General features: G+C 45.7%; 2 protein-coding genes across 9 annotated transcripts in view; one reads left to right on the top strand and one right to left on the bottom strand.

The window, feature by feature from the left end:
• CTNNA2 (catenin alpha 2) overlaps positions 1–14,827 on the top strand; it is a 1,142,447-nt gene that overhangs the window by 751,417 nt on the left and 376,203 nt on the right. The window lies entirely within an intron of this gene.
• LRRTM1 (leucine rich repeat transmembrane neuronal 1) lies at positions 8,012–10,797 on the bottom strand. Of its 3 annotated transcripts, none has more exons than XM_059188202.1 (2): positions 10,217–10,797; positions 8,012–9,945 (listed from the first exon to the last, which is right to left on the bottom strand). In XM_059188202.1, exon 2 carries the CDS (start codon positions 9,884–9,886, stop codon positions 8,321–8,323), a length of 1,566 nt encoding a protein of 521 aa, XP_059044185.1. In that variant the 5' UTR covers positions 9,887–9,945; positions 10,217–10,797; the 3' UTR covers positions 8,012–8,320. The 3 variants fall into 3 exon arrangements, with proteins under 3 accessions (XP_059044185.1, XP_059044186.1, XP_059044187.1); XM_059188203.1 differs by having other exon boundaries at positions 10,213–10,797; XM_059188204.1 differs by lacking the exon at positions 10,217–10,797 and adding an exon at positions 10,061–10,184.

The following is a 14,827-nucleotide window of genomic DNA, read 5'->3' on the forward strand; positions in this document are numbered from 1 at the left end:
CACAGAAACTCCCGGGACAAAGAAAAGAATGTCAGGCATGGGCAGGGGTGGGGGCACGAAAGGGGCAGTGGGGCAACTACGATACCATTTCTTGTCATTGCGGGGCTCCAGTAGGGGAAGGAGAGGGTGCAGAAGCATGTGTGTGCAGTGTGTTCTCCAGGACTCTTCCTGGAAGACTTATTTATTGATATGTCAAGCAGGGAAGGAAAGGGAACTGTCAGAAGAGGAAGGGCACAGAATTCAGAAGAGGCAGTTCTGGGTGTCAGGCCTAGCAGTAACCTTGACCTTGTACAGGCTATTTAACCTCTTACCGATCGAGTCTTCTTGTCTTAAAAAAATGGGACTAGTTTGTGTCTGCCTTGTGAGATGGTTGGGTAAATTAAAGCAAAAATAAAATAATTAATTGTAAACAGCACTTTGTAAATTATGGAGTGCTCCAGGACAAATTGCAAGCCCATCAATGCTTACACATCTATTTCAGAATATCAGCCCCACCAGGTGCAGTCAGGTGGGGACTCTTCACTTGGCAGTGACCCTGTCCAGCCTGGCCACCAGCCACCATGTATAAAGAGCTGCAGTCAGACCTGTGGGTGCAGTCAGTCACTGAGCTGCACCTGTTTTGATTCTTTTGACCCTCTAGCTTGGTGCCTGTTAACTTTGGCTGACCTTTGCAATCACCTGGAAGCTTTAAAAGTCTCCTCACCAAAGCCACACTCCAGATCAATTAAATCAGAATCTCTCGGGGAGGGACCCATGGCATTGTCCATTCAAGCTCCCCGGTGGTTCCACTGTACAGATTTCTCCTGGCTGAGCTAGAGAAAAGAGGATGCAGCTAGACGATGACTGATTTTTTCTCATCAAGTAGGGGAGACATGGATTCCCAGCATCACATTAGGAAGAAGAGAATAGCCAACGTGGTAGACAAGCATAGAGAAAGAAATGACTAAAAATGACTAAGGAGTGGAGTTGGTATATCAGCGCTACTTAAGATATTTGAGCAAAATAATTCCCTCTTGCTCTTTTTTTCCCCTCTCATTCCCCTCCCCCACCTCTGCTCACCTGGCCTTTTTTTTACTCTTCTCCCATCTCCCTCTTTCTTTCCCTCCCACCTCTTCTCTTGTTACAAAAGGGATCTCAAAAGGGCTCTCAATTCCAATATTCATTTTAACTGCATAGAATATAGTAAGTTATTTTAGGAGTCCTGTACGGATATTTTTCTGTACTTCATCCCTACCCATTCCTACCCCACCGCACCCCACCCTAACCCACCCCTGCCCAGAGGCATTCATCAACCTTGTTTTTTGTTGTTGTTGTTTGTTTTGTTTTTTTTTTTTTGTTTTTTGGGGTTTTTTTGTTGTTGTTATTGTTACTGGGCCTGCTTCAGAGCGCATTCCTATGCCTCTGGTCTCACGTGTGGGTGAGTGTGAGTGAGTCCTTGCTAGGATTTCCTTTTATTTCTTCCTGCACATTCTGAAACCCTATTTTCCCACCCACACATGCTTGTGCTTTCTCATCTGTTTTCCAGCATCCCCACCTCCTCTCTGAAGCCCTGGTCTCGGTGGTTTTTTTATCTACCTTTTCTCATTCATATGTAGGCAAGCTGCTGAATCAGAATAACTGGGGAATGGGAGTTGGGGTGGGGCGGTGGAATTTGCATTTTGCGGTAGCATAGGGCCCCAGAACTGGAAGGGTTCTTAGTGAACACCCGGATGAATCTACCTCAAGGCAAAGAGACAGAGACTTAGCACAGAAAGCTGATCACCAGATGAACCCAAGGCCTGTGAGTAACAGCACCAGATTTAAAGGGCCCAGCTCCTGAGTTCTGGACCATGACCTTCCAGAACAGTCACTTGCCCTGGACTGCAGAAGTACTGTGATTCACCACGGCCAGTCAAATGTGAATTGCCTTGTTTTTAAATGAATTCTCCAATTCCCTCATAACGTCCTATGCCTATAACTTCATTTACCTGCGTTGTTCTGTCCTCCAATGCATTTCCATTTGTGATGACTGCGTCTCAGAACATTCTGTTTCTAAGGGCTGTGATCATTTCCCTGATTCAGAATATATGCACCCTACTCACTAGAAAAAGCACATTTGACTTTTTTACAGGGAAACCCATTTCCACCTCAGAAACATTCCAGGCTTGGTCGGAGAAAGAGAAAGCACAAGCAGGTCGGCTGAATTAGTTCTGGGAGGAATATCATGTTTCTCATTTTCCTTCTTGTTAAGTAAATATCCACTGTTAACTTGATTTTTTTTTTTTTCCTGTTTCTTAAATGAGGTATTGCTAAGAAAAAGTGGGTCAATTGAGGGTTCTGACAAGTTTCGTCCCAGTTAATTTAAGTTTTGCCATATGTTCTCTGAGAACCATGTGCTAACTACAGGTCTTCTCGCTGATTAGCAACCAACCTGAGGGTTTTTAATTTAGACTTTCAGTTTTCTGGCCAAGAGAGAGGAAGATTAAAAGAGAATAGATCTGGGCGAACCAAAACTTAACTCATCAGAAAGGCTATTTGATGCAAAGCTTGAGCATAATATGTTGGTTTAGACAACCTCATTACTTTGAACCATGGAGCAGAGATTCTTAACCTCAGCACTCTTGACAGTTTGGAACAAAGCATTATTTGTGAGGTGCTTTCTTGTGCATTGTAGGAAGTTTAGCAGGATGTATGACCTCTACCCACTAGATACCAGTAGGGCCCACCACCATGCATGGAAAAAAAGAAAAATGTTTCCAGACATTACCAGTTGTTGAGTGGGTGGCAGGTCTGCCCGTAGAGACATAGTCCTTTTAATGACCAAGAAAGAAATGTGAACCAATCCTCAACAAAAATATGTGGATGGATGCCTATACCTTATTCTCTTTGGGTCTAAAATCTTCTAGATAGAGGTTGACTGGGTGATTAACTGGACAGTTCTGTTTCTGGAAGCCTGCGAGAGGTATCCTCTGTTGGCAGAGCCCTGCATTAACCAGTTAACAGAGGCTAGAGCAAGCAAAGTTACCATGAAAATTCCTAGACTCAGACACATGTACCTACATCCAACAAGAACTTGTGACCATGTGCCCTGTGCCCCAGCTAGTGCTAGCTAAGCTCTGCTGGATAGAGGGGTGGAGGAAGCAACTATTCAAGGAAACAAGAGATAGGGTATAGAAAAAGGCCACGGGACCTGAATACTAGCGCTCCCTGTTATGAGCTGGGTGACTTCACACAAAGCACTGAACATCTCCATGCCTCAGTTTCCTTGTGTATCTCTCACATATCAAGACCTAGCCAAAGGCTCCCATGCCCCATAAATTTTATTCCCTCCATCTTGTTTGCACCTCCGACTACACCTTAAGGATGTAGTGGCCAGGTCCTAGGCTTGTGAGCAAAAAACCAGAGACCTTCAGAAACTGGGTCTACTGAGGAAGGCCAGAAGATGGTGCCCAGTCACAAGTTAAGAATTTTGCCACTTGGGGGTCCCTGGGTGGCTCAGAGGGTTAAGCCTCTGCCTTCAGCTCAGGTCATGGTCACAGGGTTCTGGAATTGAGCCCCACATTGGGCTCTCTGCTGAGCAGGGAGCCTGCTTCCCCCTCTCTGCCTGCCTCTCTGCCTACTTGTGATCTTTCTCCGTGTCAAATAAAAAAATAGAATCTTATAAAAAAAAAAAAAAGAATTTTGCCACTTGGATCCCTGGGGGAAAAATAAGAGTAGAATATTTTTAATGGAGAAATAGGTTTCTTAACCTTGAGATGGAACTTATTAGTTAGGAAGGTACTCTCGAAAGAATGCATTGAATTTGCTGGCACTTACCAGTAGGTAGCAGGCTTATACTCTCCTATAGCATGAGGAGCTCAAAAGATCCCCCAGCCTGCAAAGCATCTACCAACTCACTGCCTGATCCCTGATAATACCATCATCCACCTTTACATTTTAATTGTGATTGATTTTATCAGGTCTTTTCCCGACTAACAGTTTGATCATGGAGGAAGAAAGTAGGAGGGTAATTAATGCTGGAAAGTATTTATGTAATGTAATCGTGTGTGTGGCTATATATGTGGTTACAGGAATATGGCCATATGCGCATATGTGTATGGTTATATCTGTGTTGTGTATGTAAAATGTGTGTGCATGTCCCTAAACTTCTCCTAAATATATATAAAGATTAATTAATAAAAATTAAAATATAAACTTCTCCTAAAACATGACTGTTTAACAGTCGTATTCCTGCTAATTCCTCATTACTTGTTATTCCATCAGGGACAAAACCCAAATCAACCAACATAACTACTTATCTAGAGGAGATCATTGATGCTTCTTTTGACTACCCTGCAACATTATAATACCCATTCTCCAAAAAAGATATACATTCTGGCCTTTTGATAATATTCTCTATGAGAGAGGTATCCAGTACCTTTTATTTTACCAGAATATGTGACCCACCAGTGTCCCCTTCTCTGTGGCGATGCCAGATAGAGTAGGCACCAAACCTGATGACGAGTCGATTAACGTAACCCCAAAACACAGGTGGCCCCTGAGCCCTCCTGTGATCTGGGTATATATAGTTGCTTATGAAACTGGAGAGGAGCATCATGCGGCATTTGCCCCTCTAATTACTTACACATACTCAGAAATGTGTTGTGGATGCTAAGTCATACCAAATGTCTGCCTTCCTGCAGGCAGGGAGGAAAGGTAAGGCCCACTGATACTTTGAGGAGCTTGGGAGAATATTAAAAAAATGGATTTTAAAGAATGTTTCCTTTTGCTGGAATAATCTTTTTTTGTGATGGCAACTTGCAGTCTTGGGAGTGTGGGTTGTGCTTGGGACTGGGCTTGGGACTGGACTTCTTAACTATCATGGCCGAAGTCTGAGTATCAGGGGTTGCCTTTTCTCTAAAGGAAGGCCAAAGCATTCTTTAACCTGCTCCCTCTGGCACAACCTGAAAGACACGACTGGGCCTAAGACTGGTGTAAGAGTCATTTGTCATCAGAAAGGACTTTTTTTTCCCTACATAAATATTCGAAAAACCTCTATGCCATGGCTGAACTTTAATCATCTGGGAAGGTACTGCAAATGGGGGGTTAATCCATCACAGTGCCCAGGAAGAGACCTGAATTGTGGCCTTAAATTCTTTTCAGATAGCACAGGATAACGATATTAGCACCCTCTGTGGGAAGAACACATAAAAAGGTTCTATGCCTTTAAAAATTAGATTCTCTTTTAAATGTTCAGTACGTGGCTTAGAGGGGTCAGAACAAGTTTCTTGAAGCTTAAAGATTAATTAATTTGTGAAAGAAAAGATTTCAAGTGCCACAAAACCTTAGTTAAAACTACTGATTTCCATTATACCTTCTCTTTCCTCACCCCGTCTTTCTCCAAAGCAAGAGATGCAGGAGCATAAAATGATGTGAGCTACATTCCGTTTGTGTAGAAAACATATTTGCTATAAAGATACATGATGAAAGTTACACAGACACACAAAGTAAGAACACAATTTTCTATGGCTGGCATTTACTCTCCAGTTACCAGATTGCAGATTCCTCTTTACAATGATCTTTCATTAGATGTACGTGGACTTAAGTTCTACATATGTGATACTTAGTCATTTGGTTTGGGGGGGGGGGGGTTGGCCAGCATCATGAAACAAAGCACAATTATTCTCTGGCTTTTTCTCAGGACCACATTAAAAAAAGAAGAATGAAAGGAAAAAAAGGTCTTGGGTATAGGAGATAAACTCTACAGTCTCAACTATCTGTATTTCTGAGGGTAGGGGGACTTGTGGTTCTGATGTTTGCCAGAAAGGATTTGCTTCTGGAAGCTTTCCCTATAAGCACACCAGCACACAGTCCTTAATGCACCAGGGTAGAAGTAGCCTTTGGCACTTTATTCCAGTAACCTTCCTATGAGATTAAATCAGTGGTGTCCAAGGAACTTTCTTTCAATTGCCACAGTTTGGGATTTTTTTTTTTTTTTCCTTTCCAAAAAGGGCATGTTGTCTTCTAGAGACCCTTTACTCCAGTTTAATTACAGATGGCACACCCCTAAGCAGACCTTGTTCCTACTGCTCCTGCCCCCTGAGTGATATGCTATTTAAAACAGCAGCCCTGAATTGTCATGCATAGGCTGAATCCAAAACCTTCTCCTCAAAATGATCAAATAAAGCACCTCTCTTCTCGCCTAAATACATGATAAGAGCATGGTGTCTGTCATAATGTCATGTTTTAATTAGAAACAAAGACGATGAAGTTTTCTGGTCAGGAAAAATGAGCTGGGGTGCATGTGCATGCCTGTGTGCGTGAGAGAGAGGGAGAGAGAAAGAGAGCGCGCGCGCGCGCGAGTGAGCTAGAGAGAGAGGGAGGGAGGTGTTAAACTCCACTCTCAAGGTTTAGCATCTTAGAGACATTTGCAAAGTATTTCTCTCGAAAGGGCCCCTTATGTGCAGTATTATTAGGCAAATGGATTTCTCCCTAGGTAGAAGAGAAACCTACTACCAGTCCTCAGCCTAAGTAAACCTCCTGGTGATGAGATTCTGCATTTCAGACAGCTGATTTTTCCTCTTTAGGTAGGTGGCTAGAGGCATTTGCATTCGAGAGATGGTGGTATGTGTGTGTGTTTTCCCCTTCCCTCTCCCTACTATCTGAATGTCTCTCAAGAAAAAGAAAGAAAGAAAGAGAGGTAGGGAGGGAAGGAGGGAGGAATAGATAGATAGATGCCAGGTTATAGGATCTTTCAGAAAGAAAGGTGAGCACCTGAGTTTGAAAAAGACTTCTGGGCATGGGTATTGGTTCGGTTTTCACCATCTGCTCTCCATCTCCATTTATTTCCACCATACATTTGCTTAAAGTGTTAGCGAGTGAAAGACCCCTCCCATCCAACACACAGTACTCCTCCCTCTTCCTTCCCTTCACCCACCAACTGCTACTACTCTTTAATTTAGTTCAGTAAACAACCTAAATCTCAATGATGGACCTGGAAACCGGTGAAGGGGTGGGGAAGAAGCAGTCATTGATCCCAACACAGAGAAAAGTAAAAGAGCTCAGGGAAAGCAGGCATTACACAAAAGGGCAATCTGAACAGAGGCAGCTTTTCTGTTCCAGGCTAACAAATTACTCCCGTCTCCATAATATTTGAACACAGGGTCAATGGTGATCTTACCCCTATCCCACCCGACCCCCATTGCTTCTCTACCAAGTCTGCCCCTAAAGTCTCCTGCTAGTTACCCAGTAGGCATTCAGCCAGAGGATTTTTCTCACTGTTCCCCAAAGTAACTAGGAGTGTGCTGTCACTACTGAGAGCCTAAGCTTGCTGCAGTCTTAGCAGTGTGCTCCAGAAAGCACAGCTTTCATCTGCCAGCATTTGGATTCTGTCTTATTCCTCTTCCTCCCCTCAGTCAGATCTTGCTGAACAGGAGCTGAGGGTCTGTCTTTCGCTTGGGAGAGTACAGAAAAGGGCACAAATGCTACCACTCTGGTGAATCAGAGGCATAAGAGAATTATGAACCAGTGACATTTGGGGGTGAGACTTTGAATTGATTTGAAAGATGGTTGTTATATTAAGTGCAAAAATGTTTCTTGTTCATAGGACAAACAATCTGACACTGCCTTTTAAAAGCTATTTGTAATGATCCCTGCCTTCAAGGCTAGGCAGTGATGCTCAGTCCTCAGTTCCACTTTCACTTGCGTTACCGTGAGTGCACCGCACTCCCCTAAAAATAATACGAAAGGTCTTGCTTTTTCCCCCTCCAGTCTTTAGTCATGTGGGGATAAATCAACCTCATGAGCTGTATTTGTCCTTCTTAATATTTCAAATTGAGTCTACTAGGCTCCTGAATTTCTGGATTTTCCCTCTAGCCAATGCACCCTCCACCGCCCCCCCCCCATACACACACACACACAGGGAAGGACGTTTTAACTGTTGCTTCTCTTTTAGCAACAATTCATTTAGGTTACACCAGTCTGTAAAAACTGTAAATGCTATTTTATTTTAAACATTTTAGTTTACAAAAAAAAAAAAAAAATCAATGATTGGTACCTTTTTACACTCTCAGATTCCTGAATATGGACAGATCTTCAAAGGAAGGAAGGAGTTCTCATATGAAATTTAAGATAGACTGTCCTGAAGGTTGTGGGGTGGGGTTTTTGTTGTGTTTTATTTAGTTTTTTTTGTTTTTAAGACACAATAAAGCTAAAATGTCAAGTCTCTGGGAGATATCCCCTTACAGTTTCAGTCAAGGAGCATATCAGAGCACAGACAAGGAGACCCCAGCCTGGCGCTGGCCGGCTGCCCCAGCTGTCCAGGCGTATTTGGTAGCGCACGGGTTGAGAGCCACTGGGACAATCACACCTCGCATTCCCTTGCGGGCTGCTGGTGGCAGGTACAGGATCCGTACTCATTGATGATCACCAGGGCTCCCTCAATGTGGTTCGGTTTGTAATCAACGTAGTATTCCTGGGCAGACATGGCAGCCATCTGATGCATGGTCTGTTTCTGCTTTTGCTTCCTGCGCTGCGTGACAAAGCACTGTCTGAGCTGCCTGAGGCTGGCTGGGAAACACTTCCAGGAGACATAGAGCACCAGGACCACGATGAGGAAGGAGAAGATGAGGGCCATGGTGCCTGTGACCACCTTGTGGATCTGCACAGCGTTCTCGGCATGCTCGCCGCCGGGGAGACCCACCGTAGCCGGCTCGTCCGTGCCGTCGAGCTGCCCCTCCCTTCCGTCAGCGAGTGTGGTGGCCGGGCTGGCCAGGAGCCCCAGGTCACTGTGGTTGGTGACGGCTGAGAGCAGGTGGCCGCTGGTGGGCTCGGCATCCTCGCACAGGTGGAAGGCGTACACGGCGTCTAGGACGTCCTCGCCCTGCGCGTACTCCGGGCTGGCGCACTGTAAGTTGCCATCGTAGCGCCCCTGGAAGCTGCTGAGCCATGAGGCCAGGGCGCACACGTTGCGCCCACAGTCCCATAGGTTCCCGGCCAAAGTGATGCTTGTCAGCGATTTCCAGGAGTTGAGGATCCGGGGCTCGATATAGGTGAGGCGGTTGGAGTCCAGCTGCAGAGACTGCAGGTGCGGCACGGTCTCGAACACATGGGGCTCCATGTACTCGATCTCGTTGCCAGACAGGTCCATTTTCTCCAGGTTCCAAACCCAGTCCAGCGAGCTAACCACAATGGCCACCTTGTTCCTCTTCAGGCAGAGGGAGTGCAGGGAGATGAGGCGTGGGAAGTGGGCGAAGTTCACCTTGACCAAGTCGTTGTGCTCCAGGTGCAGCTCGGTAAGCTTGAACAAGCCGGCGAAAGAGTTGCGCGCCAGACTCTTGAGCTGATTGTATCCGATGTCAAGAAACTTGAGGCTGCGGCAGTCCTGGAAGATGCGTACCGGCACGAACTGGATAGCGTTGGACCGCATGTGCAGCGTGGTGAGCTTCCGCAGCCCGTGGAAGAGGTCGGGCGCCAGCGCCTGCAGCTTGTTGTACGAGAGGTCCACGCTGCGCAGGTTGGGCATGGGCCGGAAGGTGGTGTTGGCCAGTTGGGTGATCTGGTTGGAACTCAGTGTGAGTTCCTTAACTCGGCGCAGTTTCTGAAAGGCGTCCCCCTGCACCGAGCAGATGTGATTGTGATCCAGATAGAGCCACGTGAGCTGCATTAACCCCGTGAACTGGCCGGCGCGCAGCTCCGAGAGGCTGTTGTAGCGCAGGGACAAGCCCAGCAGGCCGGACAGGTTGTGGGGCGCCTCGGTGAGGTTGAGCGCCTCGCAGTACAGCAGCCGCCCCTCGCACCGGCACAGCTGAGGGCACCCGCTGGGGGCGGCGGGCAGCATCTGAAAGCAGGCCCCCAGCAGACACAAGACCACCCCCGAGGGCCTCCTCAGCAGCCAGTATAGACAGAGACCGAGCAGCAGGAAATCCATTAGCGAGAATCTTTCCAGAGAGGCTGGAGAATGTCCATTGGAAGCGCTCGGTCAGAAATCTACATCATATTTTATTCCAAGGGAGGGGGAGCAGGGGAGGGGGAGAAAAGGGCAAAATCAAATAAATATATTGAAATAAAGAAGGACCCCCCCTCCCCAAAGCCACACGTTCACCTCTAAGCATGCAGAAAGCTGGGCAGCATAGAAAGTTCACAGCCACGGAAAGATCAAAGAGATGGTGATTTGGTCCATGTTAGATGCTGCAGCAAAGAAAAGGGAGGAAAAAAAAAATCTTCGGGAAAGAATTTAATTAAAAAGTGTCTTACCCACCCTTTTCCAGAGAGTGACAACCTCCATTCAGCTGCTCCCTTTGTGTGCAGGCTAATTATATGCAGGGCGAGAGAAGACCCCTCTGTGTTTCCGAGGCAGCCCCGGTCCGCGGCCGGCGGATCTGGCAGGCGCACAATGTCTCACTTTGCTGCTCGGCTCTGGGCTGCAAGGGCGGCTGGCGAGGCGGGGAGGCGACTTCTAGGACCCGCAAGTTTCCCAACTACGTGCCGGCGCTGGGCTTCGCCTTCCTGCTGCTGTCCTTTCCCTCTGCAGTTCGGACTGTGACGTTGTGGGAAAAAAAAAAAACTCCAAACTCGGGGCTCACGACTCCCCTGGATTTGGCAGTCTGGTTAATGTCCGTCATTGGAAAGGACCACTGACCGGGGCCACCTTTTACTCCGCGGAGACCGCCTGCCATTCGCGCCCGGGGCGGCTGCGGAGAGCCCGCTCGCTCATGCTTTTCGGGCGGCGGGGAGGTGCGGGCGGCGGGCGGCGCGGGCGGCGGCGCGGGGAGCGGGGAGCGGCGCCCGGGCTCCTTCCCTCCGCCAGGCTGTGTGCGGCGCGAGCTTGCACAGGCACCTACTGCTCACTGAGTGTCGTAAGCTGCTCACGATTGTGCGTCTTCCCGGAGCACCTCAGACATGGGCAGATTGAAAAGGGGTGGGCATAAAACCAACATTTTACCGAGCCACTAAAGTAATATATGTTCTTTGATGAAACGGAAAACACTTTCAGCTTTTTTGTCCATATATCAAAAAAAGGGGGGGAGAGGGGATGTAGATGTGGGGTAGCATCATCAACGACATGATATTTCCAAGCAGGAAACTGAAAGATTCTGTTCTCTCCCCCTTTCCTTTTGAGGATGTTTCCCCCTTCCCCCCTTTAAAGCTGTCTACGTATAAGAGACACGTAGGAATCTGTAGAGAAATCAACATTTGGTCCTTTGCTTTAGAAAAGCAACTTGAGAGAAGATAGAGTAAAGCAGTGATTGTGGGGGCTTGGCTAAGATTTTTTTTTTTTTTTTTTTTCCGTTTCCCCTTTCCTTACAGGCACTGGAGTTCTGCAGTCAGCCAGCCCTTTTTAGTGGTAGATGGGGAAATGGTTTCTAAATCCAGTGGGTTTGGAAAGCATCCCGGTTTGGTGGTATGAGACCCAGTGTGGCAGAACCGTATGTCTGTGTACAGGGAGTCCTGCCTGAGAGCCTTCGGGGACTTAATCATTCCCCTTAGATGTCTGTAAGGTCCCAGGTGGATTAAAGAAAGATTCTGCTGTATGACACCCAGGAGGGCTGACCCCAACATGCTGCACATGGTGATTACAGCACCCTGGGGTACCCTCTAGGAGAAAATGCTAGAGAATAAGTAGAGAAAGAGTAGTTTAAACCATAATGAAACCTACCCCCCCATACACATAATCCTAATTAAACTTAGAGACTGTTGCTAAATTGTGCCTTCTAAGTGTGAAGAGAATTCTTTGCCTGATTATTTCCATTCAGAATCATCTGTAGATGGGGTTCTTATAATGAGCTCGCTCTCTCTCTTGTTCCAACCAAAAGGCTTGGAGAGGATCTGTATGGCTATTGTCAGGAACCTGTTGATCATTTGTTTAAAAAAAAAAAAAAATCCTCAGAGATGGCAGAGGGAAAGGAAACCCTTCTGGAAGTGAGTGTGGGTAAGCCTAGCGTTTGACAGAGATAATCAAGGATATGATGGGGAAATCAAATGTGAATCTCCAGCTCCTCTCTTTGAATTCCCATCATCTCTGCTTCTCAGGGATTGAAAGTCAGTGGGTATCTATAGTGGTACTGACTTTGATAAGAAGGTGGTAGGTTACCAAAGCTCCCAGGCTGGATTGACTTTGGACAAGTAACTGCGTTGGTTCTTACTTAGCATCCAAGCTGAAGGCACCAGCCAGTCGAGTCAAAGTAATCAAAGACTGGTGGTACTTTTTAGGAAAAGTCCTATGAACAGGGGCATGAATCATTACATTTTTTATTCATCTGAGCTCTGCCCTGGTTATTTATCTCCAAGATGTGTTATTTAATTGGAAGGAAAACAAATCCAAGATGTCCTGGACATCACATGTCATCTTGGGACTTAGAAGAGATGTTAGAAAATCAGGCCTCTTGGGGTTCCTGGGTGGCTCAGTGGGTTAAGCCTCTGCCTTTGGCTCAGGTCATGATCTCAGGGTCCTGGGATCGAGCCCCATATTGGGCTTTCTGCTCAGTGGGGAGCCTGCTTCCCCACTCTCTCTCTGCCTACTTGTGATCTCTGTCAAATAAGTAAAATCTTTGAACAAAAAGAAAAGAAAAGAAAATCAAGTCCCTTAATTTTGCACATGATGAAACTGAGACAGAGAGATATCAGGCTGTTACTCAAGGTCTTACAGCTCGCTACCCCACAGATGGATTTTTTGCTGTCCCACACCTAAGTGGTGTTCTTCCCTTGCCATTCTTGATGGTTGCCTCTCTGTCACTCTAGCCACCTACCTGACTCTGGACTGGGCACCTGCAGTTTTCATCCTGGCACCTGCAAGATGCTGCGGAACACTTGAGCAGACAAACAATTTCACCATCAAGTGTTTTCACCTTTGCCAACACAATTATTCCTGACAGCAGGCTGGCTGATTGAACCATAAACTCTAAAGGGTGGTGGGGGAGGCGGGGGCAGGCAGGAGTAAACATTGGCCAACCATTCAGCAAGCACTGTGAGTCTAAACCACCCAATCCCCAGGGCTGCTAGGAAGAAAATCCTCCTAATGCAGACAGCTTGGCAAAGTGATGATGGAGCCTGCCAAATGGGCAAGAAGAGGTCCCACTTTGGATGTCACTTGATTTGTAGAGCTGGTACAGAGAGGCAGAAGAGAGTTGAGTGTTGGCAAGGAGGAAAGAGAATAAAATTAAATTCACTGCATTTATATGTGAGTTTTCTTCTAAGTATGCTATTCAAAATGTAGAAGATGTGTCTAGGTTGTAATTAAGATATATGTGTGTGTGTGTGTGTGTGTATATTATATATATATATATATATATATATATATGCGTTTCACATTATTATCCTGCAAATCATTTCATCTGGATGGTATCTTTAAACCTTTCCCACCTCTAATGTGGCAAGTTTGCATCTTTTCTACGCTTTTAAACCCTTTGGCAGAACTGTATACATTAACAGATTGAAATGAGCTTTATTGAAATTTAGCTATTCTAAGTCATCTAAGTTGCAGAATCCCAATTTATTATGTATTTAAAGCATACCAGCACTGATTAAATCAATGCAAATTAGGTTAAATAAGAACAACATGAATCAAGTGTTTCAGCAAAGTTGAGTTGAGAAACGACAACTTTTGAGTCACCACAGCAAGTTGATATAGGCTGTTTTTTGCGAGTTTTAATTTCATGCTTCTCAGGGTCCAACACACTAACAAGTAAAAATGAAAAGAAATCCCCTGAAGTTCTCTCTTTCCTCAAGTTTGATCTTTTCTCTCTCCTTACCTGTCTTGTGAGAACATCTCATTCAGGGTATAATGTGGCTGTTGCATGTACTTGGTCAGTCTCTTCTTCTGGGCGAACCACAGGTTCCTGCTGACAAAATTTTGACTCCTTCAGTGTTGATTGCAGATCAGAGGTACTTTACATGCTCCAAAAACACCCTTAACATTTTCCACTTTCATATGGGGAATGAGCTTATCCCTGTCTTGCTGAGCCACCAGAGTACAGTAGTCAGACATCCAGAAAACCACCCCCAAGCCATCACGCCAACGTGTGATTGGGAACTGAAGTCAGAAAGGAAGAAAATCTTGAAAATATCGTTTCAGAAAATGGAAGGAACTCTGGGGTCCACTCTGACTGCCAAAATACAATCTGGAATTAAGAGAAGGTAGAAGAACAAGCTTGAGACAGCTGGAAAGGGCAGAGTATAGCTTGGAGGAGGAAAAGGTGATTAATTTCTCCTCTTCTAAGCCTTAAAAATGAACCTTTGCATAATAAGCCCTCCGCTTTTTCTTGATACTTCATGCTGTGATGGGGGGTGGTGAGGAGCAGGGTAGGGGGTAATCACATACAATTTTTAAGGGATATGTCTTTCCCATTTTATCTCAACTGGAGATCACCTCCAATTTGTTTCTTGTAGTCAAAATAGTGCGTGAACCAAGAGGTGCAAGTGAAGAACATCTGAAATGAACAGGTGTTCTGGGGATTGGCTTTCCATTAGCAGTCTTTGGCAGTGTTCAAGGAAAGAGAAATTTGAGTGGTGATTTTAATGTTCTGTCATTGCCGGCACCAGCTTGGACCTTGATCTTTATGCTGTTGTCTTTAATTTTCAGTAGCAGTGAACCATGGCTTTCTTTAAAAGGAAACATTTAGAGGAAGGGGAGGAGGGTGGGAGTCACAATTTCAAAAGGAGAGAATTAACTCTGTTGTTTCTGTGGACACACAGCATACAGCTGGCATTTTACTGAATGCCTCTGAAGATGCACATGAGGCCAAAGGTGAGGGCCCTAAGTCTTCTCTCAGGAGTTCTACTTAGGAGAAACAAATTAAAGAGGGGAGGCCAATTTTTTTTTTTTTTCTTACCAAACTTTGTCCTCCTCTTAAAACTAGGTAGTAGTACAGAT

This window comes from Mustela lutreola, chromosome 9 (assembly GCF_030435805.1).
Source record: "Mustela lutreola isolate mMusLut2 chromosome 9, mMusLut2.pri, whole genome shotgun sequence".
NCBI lineage: Eukaryota > Metazoa > Chordata > Mammalia > Carnivora > Mustelidae > Mustela > Mustela lutreola.